This window comes from Acipenser ruthenus, chromosome 4, assembly GCF_902713425.1.
Source record: "Acipenser ruthenus chromosome 4, fAciRut3.2 maternal haplotype, whole genome shotgun sequence".
NCBI lineage: Eukaryota > Metazoa > Chordata > Actinopteri > Acipenseriformes > Acipenseridae > Acipenser > Acipenser ruthenus.
Genome location: NC_081192.1, coordinates 57179680 through 57198802, shown reverse-complemented (window position 1 = coordinate 57198802; position 19123 = coordinate 57179680). Strand labels below are relative to the sequence as shown.

Below are 19123 nucleotides of genomic sequence, written 5' to 3'. Positions count from 1 at the left end.
TTCAAATAGAATCCTCCTTGCCCCACGCAATTCAAATAGAATCCTCCTTGCCCCACGCAATTCAAATAGAATCCTCCTTGCCCCACGCAATTCAAATAGAATCCTCCTTGCCCCACGCAATTCAAATAGAATCCTCCTTGCCCCACGCAATTCAAATAGAATCCTCCTTGCCCCACGCAATTCAAATAGAATCCTCCTTGCCCCACGCAATTCAGATAGAATCCTCCTTGCCCCACGCAATTCAAATAGAATCCTCCTTGCCCCACGCAATTCAAATAGAATCCTCCTTGCCCCACGCAATTCAGATTTTCACAAATCAAGAATACACACATCGATTTGGTTCCATCTGTTGGATATTGTAACTTGCAGGAAATCTACAAGGTTGATTTGACACAGAATGACCCTTATGCTTGTTTTTTGCCTTGAAGCCAAGTCCAATAAAGAAAGAGCGATCTCCAAGACCCCAAAGTTTTTGCCACTCCTCCAGCCTTTCTCCTCAAGACAAACTGGCACTTCCAGGCTTTGGAAGTCAGCGAGACAAACAGAGGCTGTCTTACGGAGCATTTACAAATCAGATGTACAACTCAGCTACAGACTCTCCCACCTCCCCGGTCATAGATGCCCCTCCTCTTCCTTCAAGAAATACAGGCAAAGGTATGCTTTTTGGTTTGGTTTTGATCTTGATCTGGTAAACACATACATCTGCGGCATGTAGTTGTTTGAATATGGTTTGTTCTTTAGCAAAGTATAGGTGTAGTGTTATAGTTGGCCTAATTAACCCTGCAACATAAATGTATGCAAACTTTTTAAATGTTTGAAGTTGCCTTGCACCCTGTATCAAAGAAATGTCAAGCAATTTTCAAATTCAGATTAAGGAATACATCTAAATAGAACTTAAATTGACTGAGTTTCAAATTACTATGTAGAATACATTTATAAAAAGAAAAAGTAGACATGTTGCAGATATGCTTTTTAAATAATTTTGTAAATGTAAACTACAAAAACATTGTAGAAAACTACATGATGTTAGATGTTTAATAGCTTTGGCTGCTGAAGTCCAATATCAGTGCATATGTACTGTTGTTCTCAATACCGTTTTTAGTAACTGAAGAATAGTAGTAGCTACTGCATACCAGTAAACAGTATGCTTACAATTGTGACAATGGACATAAGCACTCTTTCACAAAATTGGTTTACTTTGTATATTTTTAGAATTCTGCCTAACGATGTTAATCACTAACAATTGTTCAGTTAATAATTTTGTTAAATGTACATGTGTATTTGTGCAGACATGGGACAGTGCTGAACATTTCACTGTTATTTCAGAGAACATATTACCTTTCCTTACAGTACCTGTTCTGCCATTAACTGGAAAACTGACTCTGCCATACCTCACATTCAGTGGTAAATGATTGTACAGCAATAATGTCACAATGTAATGTTACACACATCAAACCTTTCAAACTTTTACCAATTCTAGTGCTCTACTAACTGCACCAATCAAATTGTTAAACATAAAATGCATTGCACTTGCACAGCTGATATGTCCCATTATATTTATAAAAAGCAACATAAACTGGAATCTCCAATATTATCTTGAACTATTATGGGTTATTGTGTTGCTTGTGCTCGATACTATAAGGATGCTGTTGCTGTTTTCTTTTTAATTTAGTTAAATCATAAAATTACAAGCTGAAGCATTATTTATTATATCGAAGGTTTTGAAAGTTAAATTAAAAATATGAAATTGGAAGGAATGATGTACAGTATATTAAAAAGTAAATATGTTATGTTTGTAGTTCAAATAGTATTAACTATATTAAAGAAATATTTTTAACATTTAAATATTGTGACCCCATCTAAATATTTAACAGTACCTCTTTTTTACAGAAACAAATGTGAGTTTCAGAAGATTGCACACTTAAAAAAAAAACACAAACTATGTGTACCTTAATATACTGTATGTGTGTGTGTGTATATATGTGTATGTATGTATATACAGTGCCTTGCAAAAGTATTCAGACCCCTGACCAATTCTCTCATATTACTGAATTACAAATGGTACATTGAAATTTCGTTCTGTTTGATATTTTATTTTAAAACTCTGAAACTCAAAATCAATTATTGTAAGGTGCATTGGTTTTATGTTGGGAAATATTTTTAAGAAAAATAAAAAACTGAAATATCTTTCTTGCATAAGTATTCAACCCCACACATTAATATTTGGTAGAGCCACCTTTTGCTGCAATAACAGCTTTAAGTCTTTTGGGGTAAGTATGTACCAGCTTTGCACACAGTGTCGGAGTGATTTTGGCCCATTCTTCTTGGCAGATTTGCTCCAGGTTGTTCAGGTTGGTTGGACGACGCTTGTGGACCGCAATTTTCAAATAGTGCCACAGATTCTCAATGGGATTGAGATCAGGACTTTGACTGGGCCACTGTAGGACATTCACCTTTTTGTTCTTGAGCCACTCCAGTGTTGCTTTGGCCTTGTGCTTGGGATCATTGTCCTGCTGAAAGGTGAATTTCCTCACAAGCTTCAGTTTTTTAGTGGACTGAAGCAGGTTCTCTTGCAGTATTTCCCTGTATTATGCTCCATCCATTCTTCCTTCAATTTTAACAAGATTCCCAGTCCCTGCTGATGAGAAGCATACCCACAGCATGATGCTGCCACCACCATACTTCACTGTAGGGATGGTGTGTCTTGAGGCATGGGCAGTGTTAGGTTTGCGCCACACATAGCGCTTTGAGTTTTGGCCAAAAAGCTCTACCTAGGTCTCATCTGACCACAAAACCTTTTCCCACATCGCAGCTGGGTCACTCTCATGCTTTCTGGCAAACTCCAGACGTGCTTTCAGATGGTACTTTTTGAATAACGGCTTCTTTCTTGCCACCCTCTCATACAGGCCAGTGTTATGCACAGCTCTTGATATGGTTGACTGGTGCACCATTACTCCACTCCCAGCCACTGAACTCTGTAGCTCCTTCAAAGTGATTGTTGGCCTCTCTGTGGCTTCTCTCACAAGTCTCCTTCTTGTTTGAGTGCTGAGTTTTGAGGGACGACCTTTTCTTGGCAGTGCCTGGGTGGTGTGATGCAGCTTCCACTTCCTGATTATTGATCCAACTGTGCTCACTGGGATATCCAAACACTTGGATATTATTTTGTACCCTTTCCCTAATCTATGCATTTGTATTACTTTATCTCTAACTTCTGTAGAATGCTCTTTGTCTTCATTTTCCTTCAGATTCACAGCCTGGCCAATGATCCTTCAACAGTGGGGTTTTTATCCAGAAAATGTGACAGCAACTTTAATGGTTCACAGGTGGAGGCCAATGGTAAGGTAATTGTGTCCTCGTTAGGGCAATTTCTTTCATCGGTGTAAACTGGGAGCTTCCACAGCACAGGGGTTGAATACTTATGCAAGCAAGATATTTCAGTTATTTATTTTTCTTAAAAATATTTCCCAACATAAAACCAATGTCACCTTACAATAATTGATTTTGAGTTTCAGAGTTTTAAAATAAAATATCAAACAGAACGAAATTTCAATGTACCATTTGTAATTCAGTAATATGAGAGAATTGGTCAGGGGTCTGAATACTTTTGCAAGGCACTGTATATACATACATACACATATATACACACACACAGTGGTTTGCAGAAGTATTCACCCCCTACCAAAAATGTCACATTTTGCTGAATTACAACTAATGTGTGCAGAGTTTTTCAAACAAACTTTTTTTATTCAAAGCTGTAGTGGTTAAACTGAACACTCACCAAAACTTGCAAAGAAAATGTACAAAATGAAATTTACTAGTTGCATAAGTATTCAGCCCCTTAAGTCAGTACTTGGTAGAAGCACCATTTGCAGCAATTACTGCTATGAGTCTTTTTGGATATATCTCTACTAGCTTTGCACAGTAGGATGGTGACAGTTTTGCCCATTCTTCACGGGAAAATTGCTCCGTTCTGATAAGTTTGTTGGGCATTGTCGATGGACTGCAGTCTCGCCATAAATTTTCGATTGAATTCAAGTCAGGACTTTGACTGGGCCACTCAAGAACATTAATTCTCTTCTTGTTCAACCACTCCAGTGTGGCTTTGGCTTTGTGTTTCGGGACATTGTCCTGCTGAAATGTGAATTTCCTCTCCATTTTCAGAGTCTTGGCTGACTCAAACAGGTTTTCCTCAAGGATTCGCCTGTACTTTGCACCATCCATTCTCCCCTCTATCCTGACAAGCTTCCCAGTCCCTGCTGAAGAGAAGCATCCCTATAACATGATGCTGCCACCATGTTTGACAGTTGGGATGGTGTTGACTGGGTGATGTGCAGTGTTGGGCATGCTTTGTCAAAAACTCCATACGTGCTTTAAGATGAGGCTTTTTGAGTAATGGCTTCTTTTTTGCCACCCGTCCATACAGGCCATCTTTGTGTAGGGACCAGCTTATTGTTGATGTGTGAACACTGACTCCCCATCTCAGTTACAGATCTCTCAAGGTCATTGTTGGCTTCAGAGTGACATCCCAAACCAGTTTCCTGCTTGCCCGGCTGCTCAGTTTGGGAGGGTGACCTGATCTGGGTAGTATCTGGGTGGTATGATGCATCTTCCACTTCTTAATGATGGACTTCACTGTGCGGAGAGGGATAATCAGCGCATTCGAAATTTTCTTGTACCCTTCTCCTGTTCTGTGCCTCTCTACCACTTTATCCCTGACTTGTTTCTAAAGCTCCTTGATCTTCATGGTTGCTTTGTTGGATCACTATGTGAGTTGCAGCTTGAAAGTCTTCATATACCTGAGGGAAATTATCTACGTTAAACCACTTTGAGTACACACAGGCTGAAACCATTTCACTAATTTTGTGACCTTTCAAACAAATCATTTGCACCTGAGATGATTTAGGGCTGCAGTAGCAAAGGGGTTGAATACTTATGCAACTGAGATTAATCTGTTTTTCCCTGTAAATCTTACATATTTATATTCTATATGCATTTTTTTTAAATTTATCAATGTGGAGTAGTTTGTGTAGATTCGAAATGTAAAGTCTGATTTGAAAGCGTCCCACGACACTCCGGTCAAGAGTCCAGAGCCCTAATCACTACTCCACACTGCTGCCCCATATATATATATATATATATATATATATATATGTATATATATATATATATGTATATGTATATGTGTGTGTGTGTGTATAGTGACGCGGGTTGAATAGGCAGTTTAATGTCAAACCCCAATTTCTGTACTTTAATAACTTTGACCCCGTTGAATGGATTTGCACGAAAAATTTGGATGTGTGGTCCCTTTGGTTAGATCTCTTGATGTAGGCCATTTCGTTCTGCTCGGACATGTGGATTAGAACATAAGAACACAAGAAAGTTTACAAACGAGAGGAGGCCATTTAGCCCATCTTGCTCGTTTGGTTGTTAGTAGCTTATTGATCCCAGAATCTCATCAAGCAGCTTTTTGAAGGATCCCAGGGTGTCAGCTTCAACAACATTACTGGGGAGTTGGTTCCAGACCCTCACAATTCCCTGTGTAAAAAAGTGCCTCCTATTTTCTGTTCTGAATGCCCCTTGATCTAATCTCCATTTGTGACCCCTGGTCCTTGTTTCTTTTTTGAGGTCAAAAAAGGCCCCTGGGTCGACATGACCTTTGCTGCTTCAACAGTGTCTGCCACTCCTCCTATTTTTGTGTCGTCTGCAAATTTAACAAGTTTGCTTACTATACCAGAATTTAAATCATTAATGAAGATTAGGAATAGCAGAGGACCTAATACTGATTCCTGTGGTACACCACTGGTTACCTCGCTCCATTTTGAGGTTTCTCCTCTAATCAGTACTTTCTGTTTTCTACATGTTAACCACTCCCTAATCCATGTGCGTGCATTTCCTTGAATCCCTACTGCGTTCAGTTTGAGGATTAATCTTTTATGCGGGACTTTGTCAAAAGCTTTCTGGAAATCTAAATAAACCATGACATATGCTTTGCAATTATCCATTGTCGATGTTGCATCCTCAAAAAAGTCAAGCAGGTTAGTTAGACACAATCTCCCTTTCCTAAAACCATGCTGACTGTCTCCCAGCACTTCCTGGGGCAGCAGTGTGAGGTACCTCCCTTACATTTTAATTGTTGATATCTCAGTCTCTATTTGGGTTAGAAAGACAAGAGACCCCTCATTTTGTTCCTCTACTGTAATATTTTTTTCCAGTGAAAACCACAAAAACAACCATTAACTGCTGTAGGGTCCTTGGCTAATAATAAAAGCATTATAGTGTAGCGGCGGGGCAGTCATGCAGGAGACCATGGACAATACTGATCGATTTGGGGAGGGAAAGGGGGTGCAAGAACCTAGGGACCCGTTAATTTTTTGTTGAATGTGTGTGGTTGTGCTTGTGTGTTACTGCTCGCTCTGTGTCTCTCACTACAGTAGTATTTAAGTCATATTGGATTTCAAAATGTCACAGTTTTTCGTTAAGTATAGAAAACTACAAAGCGGTATGTCGTTTAGTATGTTAATATAGCATTATTCCACAGACTTCATTAGACTCCGTGATGCAAAATTATTTAATTATATAGGGAGATGGAAAACTTTTGGCCATAGCTATACTGCTAATTCACTATATTGTAATAGATAAATTACAACTGTACATGCAATACTGGCAAAATACAATAAACCTAGCATCGATCTGCGATGGTCTGTACTGTATGGTGAGATGTTTTTATATATTTGACCCATAATATTAATGTTATAGTTTATTTCATATGATGTAACTACTGCTTGGAACTTTTTTGTCTAAACAAAATCTCCACAATGCACAAACAGCATCCCCAAAAGGCTAAAATCTGTTTATGTTCCACATAGAACAAGCTAAACGTGTCGCAGTCTTCCTGTCTCACAAAATTCCATCAACATATCGTAGCACCGGCACAGGGTGGGGGGTGGGACTAATATCACTAAACACTTTGTGTGAATAGGTGAAGAAAAACTAATCATGTGTATTATATATAAACCTGTGTCAGTATTTATCATATTTACACCTGTGACATGTTTAATCAAGTTTACAAATGTACTCAGTTTTATTTTTGTGCTCTATAATAGAATATACAGGCTTTCTAGCTATAAATATATTCTCAAAAAGAAAGGAAATAATATACAAAAGGCTTTGTTAATGCATCAGTTAGGGTTGATATTAAAATGACAAAAGTAGGGAAATGCAGTGTTAGGGTATTTAATCCTAACTCTGCATTCCTTCCCACCCCCTTCCAAACAGTGCAAGGGGCAAGGCAACACAAGCAACCACAGGGAGTCACCATCAGTTAAGACCAACAACATACGTCACATAAACCCTATATGTAATTATTTTCCTGTAACTCACTGAAGCCCATCTATTATTCTCTCTCTCTCTCTGCGTGTGTGTGTGTGTGTGTATATATATATATATATATATATATATATATATATATATATATATATATATAGTGTTCACGCTAGCCATTGCGCCAGTGCCCCCCTGAAATAAAAAATGTCCCGCTGAATTTCTCTTAACGCGCCTGTGTGTCCCCCTTCCCTGACCAGACGCAATACCAGTACACAGTAAATTAATGTATTTTGTATTAACATGACGTCTGACGACAGGCTAATCTTTTTTACTTGTTTGTTTACACTTGCGTTTTCATAATCAAACTCCAGTGATTTTATTCTGCAGTCAAGTAGAATGCACTCGCAACCTCCCTGGTTACAGTGAGTTTCACAGTAAAGCCTGGACGACAACAGGCTTGTTAATGGCCCGGCGCAAATATAACCTTGTATCCGTGTTACACCCGACCATTACTTCTGGAAGAATAAGTAATCGGCTTCGACAGTGACTGTTGAAATGTAGGCTATTATATTTGTGCTTAAAAATACTGTGAAATTCATCCGCTGTAAACGTATCTATTTGATAGACAAAATATCTGTCTGATATTTGGAGATATGGAGTGACCTAGCAAGTGAATGGGAGAAATGTGTACTTCTGTGTACTGCAGTACAGTTTATAGACAAAGTGCAGTATATTTGTGAAACGAAAACCGCTTCATTGATTAAAACAAAACAACATAAAAAAGTAGCCTACGGTAACATTATAACATATGTGAATTTGTCTTTTCTATGACAAAGAATGTTAAAATTCAGGGCCAAAATAATTCAGTATGTGTTAAGCACCAACTGTCTCTTGGCCATTTTGCCAATAGGCCTATAACGGCATGATAAAAACATATATATAGAGTGTATGCGATTTTATACAGCACTGTATATAATACGTTTTGCATTGAGATAACCCCACTAGAATCAGAATAAAGGAAATTATTATGTAATACAATGCACGTGCAGTCACGTTTTTGGTAATTAGCATTTTCAAAAACATATCATATGTGCAGTATTAAAATATGTTAAAATATAGCAAAACCACGAAATACATATTGTATATTTGACATTTTATTTTTAGTGTTCTGTGTATGGGTGTGGCAAAGTGGTTGCTGATTATGTACAGGTGCAGAGGTGATGCAGTGCAGGAATAAACAGACCGAGATTTGTAATCCGGTATGGAAAAATATACGTTTTATTTTAGTTATAATCCAGGTCTGATGACCAAATAATAAACTCTGGTTATACACAGCGATGCGTAAAACACGGAGAACAGTAACAGGGATTGCAGCCCTAAACAATAAACACAGTATCTCTCCCACAATATACAAACACGGTCACCATTCCTGGGTGCGTGCTGTAGTGCTTGTGGTGGGTGATACAGTTTAAAGAGTGACAAATAGTGCAGTGCTGTTCCGGGTTCAGTGCTGGCTCTTAGCGACAGCTCCGGAACGTGTTAGCCGTCTACAAACACACAAGTAACAATTATAGACAAGACAAACAAGCAAACACTCACGATACTCTAAAAACACAGTGCACGGGTTCTTCCAGGTCTATTTCGAAACCAAAAGCGAAGGAAAAGATTTACAATTCTCCGGCCCCTTTTATGCGATTATGCATGACTCCTTGGTAAACGATTGCAGCTGATTCTATTGCCTGCAGCTGCTACCTCGTTTACCGTCCAGGTCAATACATTCCCGCACTAGAGTCTCGTCTTTTTCCAGGCTAACTGACTTCCCGACCCAGGGAATGAACTGTCAGGACAACCTGTCTAAAGCCTTTCCCTTTCGCTACTTAGTACCCTCACAGGTCGAGAGGGAGATTTACAACCAGAACTCATTATATTTCCGTCACAACGGCCATCGTTTAACCTTGAAAAAAAATTAAATACAGAGTACCTGAAACAGATATACGCGTTTATCATATCAACAACATCAACATCTTTGGGATAAAAAAAAAAAGTACATATTTTAAAAAACTGAAAGCCTAGTGTTTAATTTCATTTGATTTCCTGTGTGCATTCGTGCCTGCAAATCGATATTATTTTTTTGCAATGACCCGATTAAAGTTCTTTGTAACTTAAGTACTATTGGTTCATTTCAAAATACAAAATGTATGGCCAATCAGAAACCGTATTGCCATGCAGTCTTTTATGACAAGCCGTTACCTCTGGTGTCAGAGTTTTTAGTTTTCAATCCAGTGAAAAATATGGATGTTGGCTCGATGCTAGTACATTACTAGCAAAGGGTGATCAAGACGAAATACCGTCAGATTAAAAACGTCAAAAATGTCTTGCGACTGAAGTGCTCTCCAATTTCCCTGCCATCATCAGTGATTTGTGTGGTAACAAGCAGGGAGGGACATCCATCACACTGACTAGGTAAGCGTTAATATTATTGTTATTTTTTTTAATTAGCATCAGTATTGTACGTTTTAGTCACCAAGAATTTAAAAATGACAATAATATGTTTTCGTAATGAGGTCAGCTGTAGAGATGCATGGATAGTGAACTTTTCTTTGCCTTCTTTTCTGTAATTTTATTATCAATAAAAATACATGATTGCCTTTTGCTATCACGGAATAAGTAGTCCAATGTCATTTCTAAGTGATTGAGGCTAGCTCGTTGACTCTGTGGATTTTAATTAATTAGTAATTACAATAAAATGATGTTGATGTTTCCAACAACTAGAAACTAGAGGGACTATTTTTTTTATCCAAAAGTAAATAATATATTTTTTCCGTTATAATACTGTAACTTTTATAATTGTATCCATCACACACTCCAATGCTCTTGTGCGTTTTGGTGTATCATGTTATTGTTCAGATCTTTTTTTCTGTTTTCATTTTATTATGACTCTCAGATGGGTGTACGTGGTGGACTACATTTTTTGGAAAGGGGTATGCTGCTTAAAAAGATTGAAAACCCCTGTTCTAATGTGATTTGGTACAATGAATACCCTCTACTCAGTGAAACACCAGCATCCCAATATTTCCCCCAAAAGTGACAGTTAGTATTGTAGAGACACCTCGGTTGTGTCTACAGCTTTGCAGTTTTATTTTTTGTTCTTCAGAAACAAAAGGTCAGTAAACTCTGTTGGCATATTTAAAACAAACAAAAATAAGAAATGGTGGTTGGTTCTGAATCATCAAACATATTGACCCCGTGGGGGGCTCCCGAATGGCGCATCCAGTAAAAGCACTCGCTAGAGTGCAGGATGCGCTCCATAGTCTGGACGTCGCCGGTTCAAGTCCAGGCTATTCCACAGCCGACCGTGGACGGGAGCTCCCAGAGGGCGGCGCTCAATTGGCCGAGCGTTGCCCGGGGGGAGGGAGGGTTAGGTCGGCCAGGGTGTCCTCGGCTCACCGCGCACCAGCAAACTCTGTAGTCTAGGCGGGAGTCTACGGGCTTGCCTGTAAGCTGCCCAGAGCTGCGTTGTCCTCCGACGCTGTAGCTCTGAGGCGGCTGCACGGTGAGTTCGCAGTGTGTAAAGAAGCGGGCGGCTGACGGCACAAGCTTCGGAGGACAGCGTGTGTTCATCTTCGCCCCTCCCGAGTCAGCACAGGGGTGGTAGCGGTGAGCTGAGCCTAAAAAATAATTGGGCATTTCAAATTGGGGAGAAAATAATAATAATAAAAAAGAAACTAATTGGCAACGACTACATTTTAAAAAAAAAGAAAAAAAAAAACAGATTGACCCCGTCACTGAAGAAAATGTCCCCCTAAAATTGAGAGGGGGCCACATTGACCTTCAGTCTGTAAGTCTTGGAGCAAACACTGTTCATGTTGCTGCAGGGCCATGAACAGTTATAAAGCTGAGGGGACAAAGAAAACTATAGAAAGGGAGATACTTCTGTAGAAAGTGACTTGCAAACCACAAGAGAGTTCATTTTGTAGAAGCAACATTACATAATAGGATTAGTAAACCAATGAAAAGTCACAAGGAAAGTCATGTGACTGGTGTGGCAATGTGGTTAGTTGGGTACAGCTCTAGGAGTGATGTGGTGCACAATGAAGAAACCGATTCCAATCAGAAAATAGATTTAATTTGTAATCCAGGTCTGGTGACCAAAACCATGCATTTTGATTTTGTATTTCCAGCTGTCCGTATGCTCCTTTGCAAGGTGCCGGCAGTATCCTAGAAAATGCCACAGTTTTGGGCTTGGAAGGAAATTAAAAGACAAGACCAAAACTGATATTTTCTGGGATACTGCTGGCACCTTGCAAAGGAGCATACGGACAGCTGGAAATACAAAATCAAAATGCATGGCTGAAATCGTGGTGCACACAGGAAGGCTTCATCTTTCTTGAACATTGGAGCACATTCTACAACAAGGACAAACTATGTAGGCGGGATGGACTGCACTTAAACAAAAAGGGAACCAATCTACTCAGAGAAAGGATCCTTGAGGAGGTTCAGAAGCATTTAAACTAGTAGAAAGGAAGGGGGAGAAAACAAAAAAACAGAAGGGCGACCACATCAAAACAAGGGCAACAACTCAGGTAAGACAGCCATTAAATGTATTTATCTAAATGCTATTAGTCTCAGAAACAAAATGTTAGAACTTGAAGCTACTGCACAAACAAGTAACTACGATGTGATAGGTGTTATAGAAAGTTGGTTGTCTGAGAGTGATGGAGACAAATATAATATTAGTGGGTACACACTGTATAGGAAAGACAGGCAGGACAGAAGAGGCGGAGGGGTAGCGCTGTACATAAGAAATAGTCTTGAAGCCCAAGTGTTAAATCTGGATGAAGAAAACAATGCCGAATCAATATGGGTTAGAATAATGCACAAAAATTCAGAGGGCATAATACTAGGCGCATGCTATAGACTGCCAATTTCAGACGCCAAACAAAATAATCTGTTATACAATGACATTAGAAATGCATGTAGCAAACGAGAAGTCATACTAATGGGGGATTTCAACTTCCCCCATATAAAATGGGAAACCCCGGTGGGGAGCACGACGGATGAAATTGAAGGAAATGACAAATGACCGCTTCCTAACGCAATTTGTCATGGCACCGACTAGAGGGGAGGCATGCCTTGATTTAGTCTTTTCAAATAACGAAGACAGAATAACTAAAACAGAGGTCAGAGAGCCATTGGCAAACTCAGACCACAACATGGTCTCATTTGAAGTGATTTTTAAAACCCCAAAAGTAATGACTACAGCTAAGGTTTACCATTTTAGAAAAGCAAATGAAGGTATGAAACAGAGACTAACAGAAGTAGATTGGAGTAAAATAGAACATACATCCACAGAAAATGGATGGCTGTTTTTCTTAAAATGTAGTACTAGAGGCGCAAAACAATTACATCCCAAAAGTAGACAAATCTAAATCTAAAACAAAATGGCCAAAATGGTTTAATAGATCAATCAAAAAAATATTCAGTGAAAAAAGGCACTTTACCAAGTGTTTAAAAGGGACCAAAAACAAAGTACAAAGAAAGAGTACTTGGAACTGCAAACACAAGTCAAAAAGGAAGTTAGAAAGGCCAAGAGAGAGATAGAAATGAACATAGCTAAGGGGGCTAAAACCAATTCCAAAATGGTTTTCCAATAGTATAACAGCAAGAGAACATTCAAAGAGGAGGTTAAATGTCTAAGAGATACAAATGGCAAAATCATAGATGAAGAAAAAAAAATAGCAAATATATTAAATGATTACTTTTCACAGGTTTTTATAAAGGAGGAAACGGACAACATGCCCCACATGTCGACCTGTACCTATCCAATTTTAAATAACTTTAGCATAACCGAGGCAGAAGTGTTAAAGGCACTAGGAGCTCTTAAAATAAACAAATCCCTGGGCCGGATGAGATCCTCCCAATAGTACTCAAAGAAATGAAATGAGTTATTTACAAACCGCTAACCAAGATCATGTAACAGTCTCTTAACACAGGGGTTGTACCGACAGACTGGAAATGTAATACCGATCCACAAAAAGCGAGACAAAACCGAACCAGGTAACTACAGACCAATAAGCCTGACTTCTATTATATGTAAACTTATGGAAACTATAATAAGATCCAAAATGGAAAATTACCTATTTGGTAATAGTATCCTGGGAGACAGTCAGCATGGTTTTAGGAAAGGGAGATCATGTCTAACTAACCTGCTTGATTTTTTTGAGGATGCAACATCGACAATGGATAATTGCAAAGCATATGTCATGGTCATGACACAAAAATAAGAGGAGTGGCAAACACTGCTGCAGCAGCAAAGGTCATTCAAAATTGTTATTATTATTATTATTTATTTCTTAGCAGACGCCCTTATCCAGGGCGACTTACAATTGTAAGCAAATACATTAAGTGTTACAATACAAGTAATACAAGTAAAATGATCTAGACAGCATTCAGAACTGGGCAGACACATGGCAAATTACATTTAATAGAGAAAAGTGTAAGGTACTGCACTCAGGCAATAGAAATGTGCATTATAAATATCATATGGGAGATACTGAAATTGAAGAAGGAATCTATGAAAAAGACCTAGGAGTTTATGTTGACTCAGAAATGTCTTCATCTAGACAATGTGGGGAAGCTATAAAAAAAAGGCCAACAAGATGCTCGGATATATTGTGAGAAGTGTTGAATTTAAATCAAGGGAAGTAATGTTAAAACTCTACAATGCATTAGTAAGACCTCATCTAGAATACTGTGTTCAGTTCTGGTCAGCTCGTTACAAAAAGGATATTGCTGCTCTAGAAAGAGTGCAAAGAAGAGCAACCAGAATTATCCTGGGTTTAAAAGGCATGTTGGATGCAGACAGGCTAAAAGAATTGAATCTATTCAGTCTTGAACAAAGAAGACTACGCGGTGATCTGATTCAAGCATTCAAAATTCTGAAAGGTGTAGACAATGTCGACCCAGCGGACTTCTTTGACTTGAAAAAAGAAACAAGGACCAGGGGTCACAAATGGAGATTAGATCAATTGTATGTAAAAATAATGTGATATCTTGTAACAATTGTAAGTCACCCTGGATAAGGGTGCCTGCTAAGAAATAAATAAATAAATAAATAATAATAATAATAATAATAATAATAATAATAAAGGGGCATTCAGAACAGAAAACAGGAGGCACTTTTATACACAGAGAATTGTGAGGGTCTGGAACCAACTCCCCAGTAATGTTGTTGAAGCTGACACCCTGGGATCCTTTCAAGAAGCTGCTTGATGAGATTCTGGGATCAATAAGCTACTAACAACCAAAAGAGCAAGATGGGCTGAATGGCCTCCTCTCATTTGTAAACTTTCTTATGTTCTTATGTTCTTATGTTCTTATGATGGAACTCTTTGTTCTTCATGTTAGAACGTTTATTTGAGCAACAACTTGCTGTCCTGACTGATGACACTGTCACAAAAGCGGCAGTTCACAAGTCACTGTTGTTGAAAAGTCACGTCTGGGACCTAATAGAGCAGTTGTTACCTGTGCTAAGACCGCTGACAAAAGTAACCACTGTTATGTATGCAGTTTCTACAGAATGACGTGAGAGAGGCTGCTGCCACCTGTCAGCGCTGTGATGGTGACACCTTAAAAAGTGCTGCTGCAGAGCCACAAACTAAAACGTCAAAAATTGAAAAATGACTTGTGGCAAGGCGAGGAGCCCTGCACATGAAAACGGGGCAGGGCAAAGCCCTGCCATAAATGTATTTGTTTATTTTTAGAACAGGTTACCCCTCCTTGTGCAATTTGTTTTGTTGTATCATTATTATTATTATTATTATTATTATTATTATTTATTTATAAATGTGACCGCGAAGTCGTGTATTTTGTATTGTTTTATAGCGTGGATGGGAAGCCCCATCTGCATTTAAAAAACCTTGGCCATCTCCCGAATTAAGTGATTAATTTGTTGCTAATCGGGAGATGGTCACCTGCATATAAGCGTGCAGTTCTCCCTGCTCTGGGTGAGTGTTCTGGATGGAGGAACAAGAGCAAGGTAAACTGAACAGAAAACGAAACTAAAAGAAATCTGTGTCAGTGAAGGCTACTGCCCAGCCTGACCGGTTTTATGTATTTTTGGGTTTGAGATTTTGTTTTGTTTAACTGTTTTATTTTCGCTCTGTGAGCAAGAGTGTGTTTTTTTGTTAAACCTTTTATTTTATTTTTGTGCCTGAAAATAAAAACGGCGCATGCCGCGCCTTTTGCACTGCAGTATTTGTGTTTGTTTTGTTCCTGCATTCTGGCCTGGCGTCAGCACTCGGTACCCTGTCACAGGACTATATAGAAATGTTTGGAAGTCACTTTGAGGAAGGAAGAAAACAAAGTTTAGCAAGTGAGGATAATGAAATTAATGATTACATTTACTTGACCCCTCACATTCCAACAATGGACAACCCATTACTGTGGTAGAAGAAAAAGAAAGACTGATATCCCAGTCAGGCAGCATTAGCGAGGTAATATCTCGCTGTCCCCTGCACCAGCACTCCGAGCGAGAGAATATTTTCTCTTGCTGGAAATCCCGTCAATAGACACAGATCAAGTCTCCACCCGCATCATGTTGATGTACTTTAAACAAGGCTTTAAACAAACGAATTACCGGCTTTGTTTGTTTAAAGTCTTGTCAAACGCAAGTGAAAAGGAATTTACACCAGGGAATGATGTGTCTGAGTCTAAGTAAATATGCCTTGATCAACATTGAGAGTGTTTGCTACACGCAGAAAAAAAATTTATCTCGCACAACATAGGCCTATCAGTTAAATGTAAAGACTAACCGTTATTTATAAGTTCAATGCCAGCATTATAATAAGTTGTTTTTGATTTTGTTACCTAAGTTAAAAAAATCATCTATAGGTAAGTGTGACAGGATGACTGACGAGGTGACGTCAGGCCAGAAGGAGGAAGAAACCAAAGGAAAAAATACTGTGGTGCAAAAAGGCGCTGCGGCACCGTTTATTTTAACACAAAAATAAATAAAGTATTTAAACAAAAAAAGGGCTCACAGAGCGAAAATAAAAGTTTATAAGTAACCTTCCAGAAACTTCTGGGCCTGATGGCAGCAACATCCCAGATCCTCCCCTTAGGGCTCTTACGCATGTGTCCTCTTCAAACCTGTTTCAACCACAGAGTCTGGCACCCGGTCTTAAAACGCCACCGCTTGCTCACAGTGTCTCATCACTGTATGGAGGCTCTCTCATGGTAGAAACAACCAGCACATCTGTGGTTGGGAACAGCTCTGGACTGTGTCACAAGGAGAGAGGTGGTGACTACAGATGCTTCCAACCTAGGTGGGGGCGCTGTCTGGAACGCTTGGGAGTACAGGCAGTTCATCTGGCCCTATAGCAATATTTCCCAGAGATACAAGGGAGACATTTGCTGATGCGTACAGACAACAGCACAGTGGTGGCTTATATCAACCACCAGGGGGGTATCCTGTCTCTCAGTCTCAATCATGTTGCCCAGGAGCTTTTGCTATGGACTCACGACCACTTGCTTGGACCTAATATGGCCCAAGACTGCTCTATGCTTTCCTACCATTGCCACTGCTTCCACTGTGTGTGGAGAAGATCAGGCAAGATTGGGCCCGGGTGCTCTTAGTAGCCTCGAAGTGGCCCATGAGGACCTGGTTCTTGTCACTGGCACAGCTCTTGTACAGTCAGTCATGGGAGCTGCCAGCCCGTTGTGACCTGCTGAGTCAGGCACAGGGGAATCTGTGGCATCCAGAACCAACAGCTCTGCAACTTTGGGTCTGGCCCCTGAGCGGAGACATTTGAGCCATCTCGGGTTATCTGACAAGGTCATTGAGACGCCTCAGAATGCCAGAGCAGCGTCTACACGCTTCCAGTATGTCTATAAATGGGGTTTATTCCTGACGTGGTGTCAGTAATGTCATTAAAGACAGCTTTCCTGCTTGCTATTATCTCCTCTAAGTGGGTAGGTGAAATGCAAGCCTTTTCAACAGCAAAAGCCTGTTTGTTTTTTGCAGAGACTAGAACTAAGCTATTTATCTCCTAGGGGCGGAGATGACATCTGACTCATACAGGGCTCTTAAAGGAGCAGCTTTCTAATAAGCGCTGAGGTGATTCAGGCTATAAGAGGTTATATCCCACTAGGTAATGGTTACATTTCTATTTCAAGGAACCAGGATTATGTTTCAACTATAGAAGCACACTGTGCCCTGGTTTGGCACCCTGTTTAATCCTTTGCCACGCCTTTAACTCAGGTCTGATGCTCTCGACTGCTGTCATTAGTATGTTGCATCACATTTCCTGCTCTTAGTAAGTGTGTGTTTATGCTTTTCTAGCTCCACCTGGCCCTGTTTCTACCCTCCCTCTTGGCACTCAACCGCCTAGTGGCAGCTCCACTTTGTCCAAGAAAAGACCACCACCCCCTCCCCCTGGACATAAACGCACCCTGTCTGACCCGCCAAGCCCTTTACCTCATGGCTCACAGAATAAAGGTGTGACTCATTGGGGTGAGTTGGTAAAAATTGTAAAAAAAAAAAAATATATACATTTTTTAATAACTTATAACAGTACAGGAGAAAGATAATAATAATATGTCATTAATTTCAATAAGAACACCAGCATTGTTGCAGGGGGAAGCGTAAAATTGATACACTGCGGTGCTAAATGGAGAAATTCTCTTTTCTCCTGGTGAACGCTCCCAATTTCAGTTTAATAAATGTATTCCACATCGAATTTATATTTAAAAAAAATATATATATTTACAATCAGGATTCTCTTTAAAAATATATTGCCACAATATGGACGACACAGGATCCGGAAAATATATAAAGTAATGTGGTTCTTGTAAATCTGTAACATCAAATGGAATGCACTTGTATAGGTTGTCTGAGCTGTATCTAATTCCAGGTCCTAATTCTCTTTGTTTACAATATGCATCCCGGCATAGGCCAATATATTACTTTTAACCTGGATGTCCTGATTACTTGTTAATTCAAGTTTGTGTGGACTTTTCATGTATAGGTTTTGATAACTTAAGAACAATGTGGTAAAATAGTTGTAAAAATATTGAAGTTAAACTTAACTAGTAATGCTATTTAACCCATTGAAAGATTTGAAAAAGTTGCTGGATTTAACAAACTTGCTGTTACCTAGGTAATGATCCTGGTCCAGCTTCTACAAACAAAACTTCAACAGGGAACAAGTTTGAGGGAATTCCTCAGCAGCAAAGGTATGACAAATAATAGTTCTGTTAGGGTTATAATAATGTAGACATCATTAAATGGTAGGATACCTGTTGTACTGATTTTAAGATTTATTTTCCCCTTGTTAGCACTGGGACCACAAAATCCACTCTGGGCCCAAGAGTTCTTCCCAAACTACCTCAAAAAGGTAGATTTGTTTTGCTGTTCTTGATTTTTCTTTTTTTTTTTTTTAATAACAATGATTAATGCATGTGTAATTCATTTTTAAAATACACTAAAAAAAATCAACTTTTGAATTTAAAATTTAAAATGTACTCTGATTATGATCAGAAACAAGTTAATTGTTTAGATATGTGGATAGATATTTGTAACAAAAATACTCTACTCTTAGCCAATAATTTTCATCCAATGCCTTTGAAAAGAGGTTTACCTATCCTTTAACAGGCAAAAAAATTCTCATCAAATATATAATTACGTGTACTATAATGAATGTTATTTATATGATAAGGTGCCCCTGTGGATTGGCATACATAGGCAAGACATAAGCAAAGTAAAGCATTGGTGAACGTAAAAGCTCAATACGTAGAAATG

General features: G+C 39.0%; 1 protein-coding gene across 4 annotated transcripts in view; it reads left to right on the top strand.

Moving 5' to 3' along the window:
• The window catches only part of LOC117400265 (arf-GAP with SH3 domain, ANK repeat and PH domain-containing protein 1-like), a 311371-nt gene that overhangs the window by 249290 nt on the left and 42958 nt on the right, over nt 1–19123 (top strand). For 2 of the 4 annotated variants that reach the window (XM_059022596.1, XM_059022594.1), the window contains 4 exons: nt 429–654; nt 17666–17821; nt 18483–18558; nt 18661–18719. In XM_059022596.1, the coding sequence (XP_058878579.1) occupies nt 429–654; nt 17666–17821; nt 18483–18558; nt 18661–18719 (517 nt within the window). Of the gene's footprint in view, nt 1–428; nt 655–17665; nt 17837–18482; nt 18559–18660; nt 18720–19123 lie in introns of all 4 variants that reach the window. The other 2 variants (XM_059022595.1, XM_059022593.1) reach the window with 1 other exon arrangement.